Source organism: Oryctolagus cuniculus, chromosome X, assembly GCF_051225735.1.
Source record: "Oryctolagus cuniculus isolate XC-2025 breed Fujian yellow rabbit chromosome X, ASM5122573v1, whole genome shotgun sequence".
NCBI lineage: Eukaryota > Metazoa > Chordata > Mammalia > Lagomorpha > Leporidae > Oryctolagus > Oryctolagus cuniculus.
Window position 1 is genome coordinate 53,526,625 of NC_142888.1, and position 13,224 is coordinate 53,539,848.

Consider the following 13,224-nt stretch of genomic DNA (forward strand, 5'->3'; position numbering starts at 1 on the left):
CAGCCGGAGGGAATCCAGCAAGCACTAGGGCTCCGTCTCGTCCCGCCCCGCTCCGCCCCCAGCACGTGCACTGTGCCAGCCAATCGGCGAGGAGCCCACCCTGGCTCACGTTCGTTCGCGCGCTGGCAGCGCTCATTCCTCAGAGCCTCGCAGGGGTGCCGAGCGTGCGGAGGTCTTGTGAGGGGGTTGGGGGAGGGGAATCCTCAGGTGAGGCACCAGAGTTGCCGGAGCGGGGTCAGCGTCGCTCTGTGGCCTGGGGGGCCGAGGGTGTCGAAGGCGGGGAGGGTCCTGGCTGCCCTCTGAGGTAAAATCCTCGAGGCGTCCACTGAGGACCAGGACGGAGGAGGCTCGGCGCTGAGGGGAAGGAACCCCAGAGGGTGGGCCCGACTGGGATCAGGAGGCAGATCTAGGGCTACCCAGGCACTGAGAGGGCTCCGCACGGGGTATGTGGGAAAGGGGACATCGGGGCTGTCCGTGTCTGTCCCTCCTGTCAGGTCGCCGATCAGGCCTGGTCGCATGGCAGACACCTCAAGCGCTTAGGGGGCGTCCGGGACGGCGGGTGCTCAGTCCCCTGGCTAGACTGCCCAGGCCGGGCGCGGAGTAGTTCTTTCCCATCGAATTGTCCGGAAAAGTGACTGTGTCATTCTGTGATGGGTCCTGTGGACCAGCACGGGGCCACGTGGGGACTGAGGGGCAGAGCTGAGCTTTCTTCCCGCCAGAGCAGCAGGAACCCGGCAGAGGGGACTCCAGTCCGGGTGTGCGGGCTGCAGCCAGCGCTGGGGCCGGGCCGGGTCGGGAGGGACTGGGACGCGCCTCACCGCGCCGTGCCGCGCCGTGCCGCGCCGTGCCGCGCCACGCCACGCCACGCCACGCCACGCCGCGCCACGCCGCGCCGCGCCGCGCCGCGCCGCGCCGCGCCGCGCCGCGCCGCGCCGCGCCGCGCCGCGCCGCGCCGCGCCGCGCCGCTGCCCTTCTCTTCCGTGTTTCTTCTATGGGCGCTGCAGCCGCACTGGTCTAGAACCCGGAGAAACGCGCTCACTGACTCTTGTTTAACTCGTCCCCACTTCTTTAGAGTGTCTTTGCGCTCACAAGGTTCAGGAGGCATCCGGAGCGTGCGAAGACATGCCGCCCGCGACAGTCAGGCGCATCAAGACGGGTTCCAAGGCTCCGCCTGAGGCGCAGCGTATGGCACCCCCTGACATGGGGCGCCCAGGTAAAAACGGTCCCGGTCGGAGAGGGGCCTGGAAGAAGGTGCCTGCCCGAGGGAAGGGGCTGACTCATCTCATGGCAGCTGGGGCACGCGAGTAGCCTCGGTCCTTGGTTCATCGCTCTGGGCTCCATGACTTTTCAAACCCGAGTTTGAGTGTTTCCTTCCCTCCCTCCAGGCTCCCTCCCTCCCACCCTCTCCCGCTTCCTTCCTTTCTTTTTCCTTCAAGATTCTATTTACTTAGTTGAAAGGCAGAGTTACAGAGAGAGATGGGTGAGACAGAGAGAGAGAGAAAGAAAGAGAGAGAGATCTTCCACCTGCTGTTTCACTCCCCAAATGGCCCCCGCGGCCAGGGCTGGGCCAGGAGCCTGGAACTCCATCAGGGGCCCCGACGGGGTGCAGAGGTCCAAACACCTGGGCCATCCTCCGCTGCTTAGGGAGCTGGATCGCAAGTGGGTCCCCCCTATGGGATGCCCGTGCCCCAGGCGGCGGCTTAACCTGCTGCCCCACGGGACTGCCCCCACACTCCCACCCCCACCCCCACCCCGCACTATGTTTCTAGAGGGCATCCTGCGCTTTCAGCGCTCCATTTGATGCTCCCACTCCATCGAAGGGTTACAGAGGGTCACACTGCTGCCTTTCTGTAGGCATGCAGTCTTCATTTCCAAAATACCTGATCTCTAGCTTGTGGTTCTGCATGACTTGGACCTCAAAGCGCTTGAGAAAATGCCTCCATAAAATGATCTCGGTTGCTGATCAAATTTTCTCTGACCTGTATATTAATGATTCCATGGGGACCGGTGCTGTGGTGTAGCGGATAATGCCGCTGCCCTGCAGTGCCGGTATCCCACGTGGACGCAGGTTCGGGTTGGGCTGCTCCACTTCGGATCCAGCTCTCTGCTGTGCCCCGGGAAGGCAGTGGAGGATGGCCCAGGTCCTTGGGCCTCTGCACTTGCGAGCGAGATCCACAAGAAGCTCCTGGCTTTGGATAGGCCCAGCTCCAGCCGCTGCGGCCATTTGGGGAGTGAACCAGCAGATGGAAGACGACACCACCACCCCCCCCCCCCAACAAACGAATAAATCTTTTAAAGAAATGATTCCACGTTTACATCCACTTTAAGAACTTGATGGCAAAGAGCCCAAGGAAGTCCACAATGAAGCTCTTTCTCCAGGATAAGTGATCGAGACAGTTTTCTTTTTAAGAAATGTTTTTCATTTGTATTTTCAATGCAGAAAACAACCCAAGACTGTATAATCACCAGAATCACCCATTTGCAGCGATAATTAGTGAAGATACGAGGTAGTACCTTTAAAGTAATTTTATTGTCTGCGGATAGCATCCTTAAAATAGACTTTGGCTCACATAGCATGTATTGTGTGTACCACACTGAGCTAAAGATATGTATTCCAAAACAAGAACAAGCTTGATATTTTACTAGAAAACTGATGTAATTTCTTCACAGGAACCAGCTCCAGAATATGCTGGAAAGCTATGAAGGTATGTGTGTTTTAGGAGATAGTTGTAGTTAGGAAAAATGTTTTGTACCATGTAACTTTTATAACAAGAACTGCTAGTCAATGGACTACAACATGGTTATCTAATGCCTTGTTCTAGTGAGCAGCCTGGTCTGTGAGTACTTAGCGTGATTCTGCTCATACCTTTCCTTACTAGTTTTCATTCTAGATGTGAACAATGAGCGTGGAACTAACAGTGGCGAGGGAAGGATGGTGCTTTTATTTTGTGCGTGTACACGATGGAGTAAGAGGAGCAAATGGGGATGAACCGATATGACTGATTGCTCTTTGGGTCACCGAGTCTCAGAGCAGTTTTTGATATCGGTTTTCTGGTTTAGCATTTTCATCATTTCCTGTGACTTTCCCATTTCCTGTATTTGAAGGGGGTAGTGCAAATTGAAGCTTCGGAAATAGCCCCTGGTAGTTTTTATATTTATATTAATAAGCCGCAGTGGAGAACGAAATACAACTTTGCTGGCATGTTTTGAGTGGATAAGTCGGCTCTCAGTAAAAGTAGCTTGTTGAAGGATGAACTGTCAACAGGCTCAAGTGTCGATTTCTCTATGATTCCTATAAGCAGGTATGTTTTGAAAGCTTTGCTCTATTTGGTGGTGACAGCTGGCTTGATTGATGAACTGTCTTATAAATTGATTATCGAGCTAGTAAAGTGGATTTATAAAACACCTGTACAATAGTGCAGCTCCATCGTGATTACTGGCAAATACCTGTAGACTCGTATGCTTAGCAAAGAATTATCTGACCTACCGAAAACTTTATACAGTGCACCTTTTTTTTTTGGTGAGTATGATACGAGTCTAAAAAACTTCCACGTAAGTATCAAAAAGGTGTTGTTGGATGAATTTTTTATTTTCATAAAGTACCAGTGGTCTTTATCTTAGTCAAGTTTAATTAAAAGTCTCACATGTTAACAATTCTTTTCCTTTTTTTTTTTTTTTTGACAACATTGCTTGTACCTATCTAGACACAGTTGAATTAAAATGCATTTCCACTGTATGTAATGAGTTCTACCACTACCAGTAATCCCTCCAAATGTGTCCTTTGAGTTGGGGGTTCCTTTGCAAATGGATTGAAAAATAGCTATGATAATGTTTTCTCATGAAGAAATGAAAGGGTCCTTTGACAGCATTTTCATACTATTTGAAAAATTGTAACTTTTGTTTCTTAGCTATGTTTTCTTTGTTTTGTTTTGTTTTGTTTTTGACAGGCAGAGTGGACAGTGAGAGAGAGAGACAGAGAGAAAGGTCTTCCTTTGCCGTTGGTTCACCCTCCAATGGCCGCCGCGGCGGGCGCGCTGAGGCCAGCGCACCGCACTGATCCGATGGCAGGAGCCAGGCACTTCTCCTGGTCTCCCATGGGGTGCAGGGCCCAAGGACTTGGGCCATCCTCCACTGCACTCCCTGGCCAGAGCAGAGAGCTGGCCTGGAAGAGGGGCAACCAGGACAGAATCCGGAACCCCGACCGGGACTAGAATCCGGTGTGCCGGTGCCACAAGGCGGAGGATCAGCCTAGTGAGCCGCGCCGCCGCCCTTCTTAGCTATGTTTCATCCTAAATGAAGCAGTGATGTGCAGATAGCAGATTTTGAAATGGAGTACTAATAACTGAAAGTTTTCTCAGGAGAAAAAGGAAGCAGTTCATCTTGGTTTTTGCAGTGATGCCTACCTGTTAATGCTAAGTGTCTTTTCAGTACTGCCCAACCACGTTGTCCACGGTGACTTGATTATATGGGCAGAAAATAATTTTCAATGATAAATTTTAACGAGTATATACTTTCAATATAGGGAGGATTAAAAGGGTCATATATAGGAAGAAACAGCTATTCAGAAGGAGTGTCAATGCTTCTCTCAGAAACATTGAGCGGATAATTGTGGATTCTTGGAAAACCAGGACAGAGCAAAGGTGAGTCTGTTAATATTTCAAATCCAGAGCCTTTGTATCATTTCATGGTATGCATGGATACCAATTACTTAAGAAACTCTGTTCTGCTTATCTGAGGTTGAATAGAAACATATATTTGGCTTGAGTTTCCTCTCAGGAAATCCAAGGGTGCTTCACAAAGTTAGTAGAAAATGGAAATAAAAAGATCAATTTATTTCGGTGGAAAACCTCAAAATCTATGCATATGGGGAGTTTTCAAAAAGTCTGTAAAGTGCATAGTATGAAAAACCTATTTAAAAAGCTTTTCGTACCAAAAGAAACATCTTTTAATTCAACATTCCATGAACTTTTCAAAATACTCTCTTACTTTAGTTCTGTAACCCCAGACCATAAGTGAATCCAGACAGAGACTCTAGAGGACCATAAAAATGACCTTCTTGTTCATTCAACTTACATTTGAATGTTTTCTTTTTTCAAAGATTTATTTGTTTATTTGGGAGGCAGAGTGACAGAGAGGGAAAGACAGAGAGGGAGAGAGATCTTCCATTGTGCTGGTTCAGTCACAAGTGACCCCAAGGGCCAGGGCTGGATCAGGCTTAAGCCAGGTGCCAGGAGCTTCTTCTGGGTCTCCCACCTGAGTGCAAGGGCCCAAGGACTTGAGCCATCTTCCACTGCTTTCTCTGGCCATAGCAGAGAGCTGGACCAGAAGTGGAGCAGCCAAGACTGGAACCGGCACCCTGGCACTGAAGGCGTAGCCTAACCCGCTACGCCTCAGAGCTGACCCCTGAATTTTCTTAATGTAACAAAATTTGTATTCATTCCAGGAATATGCTGGCCGAATGAAAGATAAATATCTTAAGCCATTACTCTTCTGATCTCAATAATTTGTATGTTTACCTTAATATGTTTCACTCTTCCTTAATGTGCCAAGGTAGGAAAAATTCAAAATATTCCTGTTTGGACGTCTAGAGGATGAATGGATGCAATATCCCGAATGACACTACTTACGACTAAATCCTTTAGTCATATAAAAAAACAACATGAAAAAACCTTTTTGCAATAAAGTTTTTGGGGATAATTTATAATCCTTAAATCATCTTTAGTTTTTTTTTTTTTTTTTTTTTTTTAAGAACTAAGCCATGTGATATAGCTTCTCTCTTAGCCAATAAGGAACACATAGTCTAGGAATGAAATTAAATCATCGATTTATTTTCCGATTTCCCATCAGAGGATTGCAGCTGCGAACACGTTTTACCTTTTGCAATTGTTACGAAGTATAATGTTGGCCTATTATTCTGTTTTACAGGCAGGCATTTTATCTTCGTTATTCTCAGCAGTTTCTGGACGCGCTTGAGGATTGGGATGGAAATATGCAGAAAACGAAGCAACATGAAAGCAATATGGTTGTTAGTATCAAGCCCGACTTTACGATGAACTGATTGTAGTCGAGGGTCAAGTAGGAAGGGAAAGTCCAGACATGTCTTAGAGCCTTGAAACTGAGGCTCTTTTCCAGTCCCCTAATTGGCCACGTGGCTTGGGGCTGATTACTGTCAACCAGAATAGGATAGGCCTGCACCATACGTTGATGTCCTGCAGCTTAAAGGGATGAGGAAAGAAGCCTGAGAATGAGTGGCCAAATGGGTGAAAAGATAACCAGGTGAAACCAAGCAAAGGATGCCTTTTGGAAGGCGAGAGGACCAGTCTCATTACATGTTGCTGAAAGATGGGCCAAGTAAGGGAGAGCCAGCATTTAGAGGCCATTTGTGTCCTAAGAAGTGCAGGTTGGTGTCCGGGAGGAATGTTGGGATCTAGTGAGAAAAGTTGGGATCTGGTGAGAAAGTTGACCTTCACCAAGAAGAACGGTTGGTGCATTGAAACAGGAGAGAAAGTAGAGTATATGAGTTGAGATGGACAAAGGTGGGTGAAAGCGGTAGCAGTGCAAGACTGGATGTCCTCTTTAGATTGCTGCTGTTTCTTTAGCGAGGAAGAAAGGGGGAAAGGCAGGAATAAGGATGTGGAGAAGCAAGAGTTGTCTTTAGGGCAGAGGAGTAGGTGTGGCATTGTTTACTGAGAGTGGGCCAGTAAACAGACAAGGGGAATACAAATGCCAAGCAGCATTATGGGTGTACTGTAGGTTTGTGACATAGCGATCATGGACTGAAGTGGGATTAGTCAGCATGGATGTGTCAGGGCAGCTGGAGAATTGGATTGTCCAGGACTGGGATTTCACCAAGCATGTCGAAGAGACGGGTAGGGCATTTGAGCGAGGATGGAAGTGTGACGACGGGTCGTAGAATTTAAGCTGGATCTGAGGAAAGTGTGAACGTGGGGGTGGGAATATTGGTCAGGGAAAAGTGTGGCATGGGGAGGATTTTATGTCCTGACAGAGTACTGAGCTATAGTACAGAAGGGAGTGACTAACAGAGGGAGAGATTAGAGCTCGGGAAAGATGTGGAAACAGCATAGTACGGTGGTCAGGGGCCCGGACTCTGGAACCATACTGTTTGGGTTCCAACTCTGGTTTGACTGTTGCCAGCTATGGAACCAAAGACAAACGATCTCTGTGTCTCAGTTGCCTCAAGCATATTGGGGTCATAATAATCATACAGCCTAGAGTTTGTTTTAAACAGTAGATGCCTTCCTATATCATAAGATTATTTAAAATGGGTGGGAATGGTATGTGATACATGGAGCCTCTATAAGTGTTTGATATTTTTAATATCACGTAGCTGTTACACATCTTGGGAATGACAAAATCCAGTGTGTGTCTGTGTAAATGGGTAGCTGAAGTCAGGGATGTGTCGAGATCATTGGTGGAAAAACAGAAAGATCATCATCGGAGGGATCGTGTGTGTGGATTCTGAATTCATTGACAAGATTTTAAAAATATTAAGTAAATTTCATATCCAACGAACAGAAGGTAGGAGTACTGTAGTTTTTGTATATCAGTGTTGAACACCAATTATGTAAACTTGGTCAGAGTATTTGCTAGAGGAGAAGATATTTTCAGTGCTTGTTTTAACACTGTTCCCTTTAAGTAGAACCCGAGTGACTTTTTGTAAATTGTATATTTTATCCAAATTGTTCCCACACCAGTACTGTTTTTATGTTTTCAGAAAATACTTGAACTGCAACAAAAGGTTTCTCAACAGGCTATAAAGCTTCGTACCAAGAGATTGAAAGAACTGAAAACGTTGTATGGGAATTTCTTACAGGTCTGTGATATTTGGTAACATAATGTATTCTTCATATGTACACTGTTTTTATTTCAAAACTTCTACTGAAACAATTTAAGTATACCAGCATTGGTCCCATGAAAATAAAAGTGCTAATCGCTGTAGTACCTTTGATTCATAAGCGGTTGGGGGTGCCATTCACAGCAGGAAAACGTAACGTGGCGATTTTACCGAGAAACTGGTACTTTGTTGGCAATTAACTGATGGCTATGGTTGTCCACATCAGCGATGAAAGTAGAAAGTCTGTACATCGCTTCTTGAGGTGTACTTGCCTTTCTAATGCCAATGTTTCTCAAAAAGTACTCAATTTTAATTAATGAGTATCTCTTTTACCTTCAAATTTATTTTCCGAGAATGCCGCAGCCTATTTGCTTTTGGTAATATTGAAATGGGTACAAGTTGCTTCATATGTCAACTTACACTTGGAAGACAGAGCCCAGATACATAGAACAGGATGAAAGAGCCGGTTCTGACCGTTGCAAATTGAGAATTTTCTACTGTGTTGTCTGCACCTTAGCAAATTGTCCTGAGTGACACCAACCTTTCCTTCATGCATGGATACACTTTTTGGGTTCAACGGAATGCTGTGCATCCCCTTTTTCCTTTTCTTCAGAGGTATTTATTTATTTGAGAGGTAGAGTTGCAGGGAGAGAGGGAGAGACTAAGAAAGGGAGAGAGAGAGGGAGAGCTCCTCCTCCCACTGGTTCACTGCACAAATGGCCACAATGGCCAGGACTGGGCCAGGCCAAAGCTAGGAGCTCTTCCTGGTCTCCCACATGGGTGCAGGTGCCTGCGGACTTGCACCATCTTCCAAAGCTTTCCTGGGATCTCGTATGGGATGCCAGCATCACAGGTGGCGGCTTACCACCACGCCACAGCACCGGCCCCTTTTTTTTTTTGTTTGTTTGTTTGATGGTTTTGATTTTAAAACCATCTTGTTCAAATTATTTTTAAAATTGCACTCTTCTAAACTAATTGGGGTAGTTAGAAGAAACACCGTTACAAGTATTCATTCTTGCTCTGCTGTTCTGTTTCTTTGGGGAGTCAAGCTGTGGTTTTGCATGCTCTCTCTCACACATATCCAAAAAGTCTAAAATTCATTCACTAAATACTTCTAAAGTATTTACACACGTGTACACTTCTCTTTTAAAACGATTTATTATTTTGTTCAAAGCTGGTAGGGGGAGATACACACATCTGCAGAGAGACAGAGAGATAGGGAAAGAGAGAGAGAGATCTTTCAAACGGTGGTTCCCTCCCCAGGTGGCCACCGCAGCCAGATCTGGGCCAGGGTGAAGCCAGGAGCCAGGAACTCCTGTTCTCCCACATGGGTGGCAGGGGCTGAAGTAATTGGGCCACCTTCTGTTGCCTTCCCAGGTGCATTAACAGAGAGCTGGGTCAGAAGCAGAGGAGCTGGGCCTGACCCGCAGCACCACAAGGCAGGCCTCACAGACAGTTATTTTTCAATGTGTTTTCTAATAGGGAACATGTTGTTCTGATGCTCCCTGAGAGCCCTTTATTAATTGAGGTAGAGGTCTGAGAAATGAGTTTTCTAGATGCCAGTGCTGAATGTGACCACCTACGGTAGGAAGTTTACTGTCATTTCCTTGCTGGCATGTCCTTTTCCTTCTTGTCCACTTATCACCAGGGCCTCTGCAATACTACTTTCATTTCAGTTCCCACTGCTGCTGCCCTAGGGCCTCTTTATTTTTGACCTGTTCTGTTAAATTCTTTTCTGTGTTCTCTCTTCTCCAGTGCATTATGAGGTTCCTCAAACATTGCCCTTCCCTCTTCTAAAACTGTTGGTAGCTTCCCCTTCTACAATTTTAGGTCTTTAATCATTCCCCACACCCATAAATTACAGCATGGTGACAATTAGAGCTTCCTTTGCTGCGTTCTTGCTTTACTCCCACCCTTCCAGGTTGATGGCTTCCTCTGAAGCAACTCACCATCTCTCCATGCTCTCTGTGGATCTTCCGCTAGAATCCTCTCAACTCTTTCTTGTTTTACATATTAAAATCCTGTCCTTTTGTCAGCGAAGTAGGCATTCATCTCCACTTTCAGCTACACACCTAGGCAAGTCGCCCTTCACTCCTATAAGACATGCTCTGTCTCGACTCTCCTTATGTTTGCTCATGGCATGGGAATATTGAGAAGATGCCACATTCATTTTCAATCCCTCCATAACACTTGAGACATGGAGTCTTTCACAGTATGCGCTACTTCATTGTTTGTTGTATGAATAGTGAAGATTTAAATCACAGTTTTATTTTTCATAACTCAAAGTCATTATATGATGGGTCATTTCATTCCCAGGAAATTTGATTACTTTGACCATTAATCATAATAAATGGGTTTACAACTATTGTTTCTTTCTTTCTTTCTTTTTTTTTTTTTTTGAATGCCTTTTATTTTTTTCTTGCCTCATTGCTCCCGATAGAGCTTCCCCTACCATGCTGAATAGCAGTGGTATAAGCAGGTATCTTGTTCCTAATCCTAGGGCGAATGTTTTTTCCCCTACTGAGTGTGATATTAGCTGTGTGTTTCACATAAATGCTGTATTAGTCAGCTTTCATTACTTTAGCCAAAATGCCTGAGAGGAGCCACACATGAAGAAAACACTTGACACCTTTGTGGGTTCACAGTCCAGGATCCGGTGGCCCCATTACCAGCTTGGCATGGGATGAGGGCAGTGGAATGCAGAACACATGCAGGGCGGGGATGGTGTGGCGAGCCAGGAGGCAGAGAGACAGGAATCACACCAACACCTCCTGTTTTGAAAGCTTATTAATGGATATCAACAGTATTGTATTTATTGCAAAGGAACATACTTTTTTTCCGTTTTCCCCATCTTGGACCTTAAACGTTCATTGTCCTATTGTTTCCAGTGAAGTATTTTGCCTCCTGTTAAATTATATCGCACATTTCTATTTTTCTTTTTTTTATTTATTTTAATTTTTTTTTCTACTTGACAGATAGAGTTAGACAGTGAGAGAGAGAAAGAGAGCCAGAGAGAAAGGTCTCCCTTTCCGTTGCTTCACCCCCCAAATGGCTGCTACGGCCAGTGTGCTGTGCCAATCCGAAACCAGGAGCCAGGTACTTCCTCCTGGTCTCCCATGGGGGTGCAGGGCCCAAGCACTTGGGCCATCCTCCAACTGCCTTCCCAGGCCTCAGCAGAGAGTTGGACTGGAATAGGAGCAACCGGGATTAGAACCCGGCGCCCATATGGGATGCCGGCGCCGCAGGCAAAGGATTAACCAAGTGAGCCATGGCGCCAGCCCCTCTATTTTTCTTTAGTGAGTGTTTTAGCCTTCATGTAAAACATTAAGAGTATTTTTTATTTCAGCATCATTTGAATGTTAAAATGTACTGCTTTATAAATGTAATTGTACATGTTTGTAATGTGAGATGAAAAGAGGTGGTTTAATACTGAACTATGCTTTTTGTTTTAGAGTATCAAGTGCCTGAAGGAGAGGCAAATAAAGCTTGCTAATGAGCAAGGTGGATTTACAAAAGAAATGGCCATACTACAAGCGGAAAACATCAGGCGAACTGTAAGTTGAATATATTGAAAATAAAAGTTGGTTTCAATACAAACATATTTTATCTGCTGAAATCTCTATGATTCTCACCTAAAACACTAAACATATGATGACTTTCTCTTTCCATGTGACAGCATCAACAAGTGGCCATTATTCTCAGTTGTTTCCAGCCCCCGTTTTGCTCTTGATACTTTGAAGAGAGAAGCTCACAACTGAAGTGATATATATACTACAGTCATGATGTGGGCTACACGAAACCAAGGAGACTCTAAAGTTCCAGCTTAAATGATCACATCTTCTTTGCTTGTCTGTTTGTTGCGTGTCAGAGGTGCTCTCTGTTAAAATCCAAGTGCAACTTCAGAGTTCTCAGTGCAGCAGCAATTCCCCTGACTCCAGGTCTATGTTAGTGCTCGTGTCTATTGCTCCCTAATGTTGTCAGTTGACGTTCAGCAATAAAGATGATTAAACTTTAAGTTTGGTCTCAGTGCATCCATATCAGTCCCCACACAAAGACAAGATAAGCATAGATAGTTACATCATCATTCCTTAAGGAAAATAACTGAAGAAGACAAACTGTGTTTTACATCCTTACTTTTGTATAAACGTATTAAGTTATAGAAGCTTCAAATGAAAATAAGCTTTCATGGGAAATCGCCATCATTCTGTGGACTCGGAGAATTTATTGAAAGCAATGTAAGTTTGTGCCCCAGAATAAATAAACTGCTAAACAATCATTTAGACAATGGAGGTGCCCGCACTGTGCCTTAGCGGGGAAAGCCTCTGCCTGCAGTGCCAGCATCCTGTAGGGTCACCGGTTCGAGTCCCCGCTGCTCCACTCTGGATCTAGCTCTCTGCTGTGGCCTGGGGAAGCAGTAGAAGATGGCCCAATCCCTGGGCCTCTGCACCCATGTGGGAGACCCAGAGGAAGCTCCCGGCTTCAAATCGGTGAAGCCCCAGCATTGCCGTCATCTGAGGAGTGATGTAGTGCATGAAGACCTCTCTCTCTCTGCCTCTGCCTCTGCCTCTCTAATTAAGAAATCTTTAAAAAAAAAAAAAAAAGACAATGGAATAAGAAATGGAGGTATCAGTTGGAAGGCATGAGTTTGTCAATGTGCCTCTTTCAGACACCAAAATCAACATGTCATCTGATTTTCATCCACTATTAAGTGACACCTCCCCTTACCATTGTTTATTTTATTAACATGTACATACATTTAATTACATATGGCTTAAATACTGGGTGTTTATATACATTACCTACAGAGTCAGCCTTGTGTCACAGTGGGTTAAGCCTCTGCTGGTCATGCCAGCATCCTATATCAGAGTGCTGGTTTGAGGCATGGCTGTTCGGCCTCCCATCCAGCTCTCTGCTTATGAGTTTGGGAAGGCAGCTGAGGATGGCCCAAATACTTGGACCCCTGCCACCCACGTGGGAGCTCAGGATGCAGTTCCTGGCTCCTGGCTTCAGAGTGGCCTAGCCGCAAATGTTGTGGCCATTTGGGGAGGGACCCAGCAGATGGAAGATCTCTCTCTCTCTCTCTCCCATCTGTGTCGCCCTCTCTCTCTATTACTCTGCCTTTTAAATAAATGAATGAATCGTTGGGAAGTTAGTTTTTCAAGTTTAATAGTGTGGAAAGTTGAATGTCAGTATATTTACGTACATATGAAAAAATTAGTTCTTATACTTTGTCCTTTAAAATGTGATTTTTTTTAAACTTTTATTTAATGAATATAAATTTCCAAAGTACAGCTTAAAATGTGATTTTTTTAAACATATAAGACATCGAAATCTGCAATTAGAATCATTTGATTGGAGGGGTGGATAAA

General features: G+C 45.5%; 1 protein-coding gene across 1 annotated transcript; it reads left to right on the forward strand.

Moving 5' to 3' along the window:
• Window positions 1–53: 53 nt before the first annotated feature.
• LOC138847672 (synaptonemal complex protein 3) lies at window positions 54–11,870 on the forward strand. Its single transcript, XM_070067139.2, has 9 exons — window positions 54–207; window positions 1,073–1,213; window positions 2,441–2,507; window positions 2,671–2,705; window positions 4,523–4,640; window positions 5,926–6,025; window positions 7,736–7,834; window positions 11,308–11,409; window positions 11,532–11,870. The coding sequence occupies exons 2-9, from the start codon at window positions 1,123–1,125 to the stop codon at window positions 11,583–11,585; spliced, it is 666 nt and encodes a 221-aa protein (XP_069923240.1). The 5' UTR covers window positions 54–207; window positions 1,073–1,122; the 3' UTR covers window positions 11,586–11,870.
• Window positions 11,871–13,224: the final 1,354 nt, after the last annotated feature.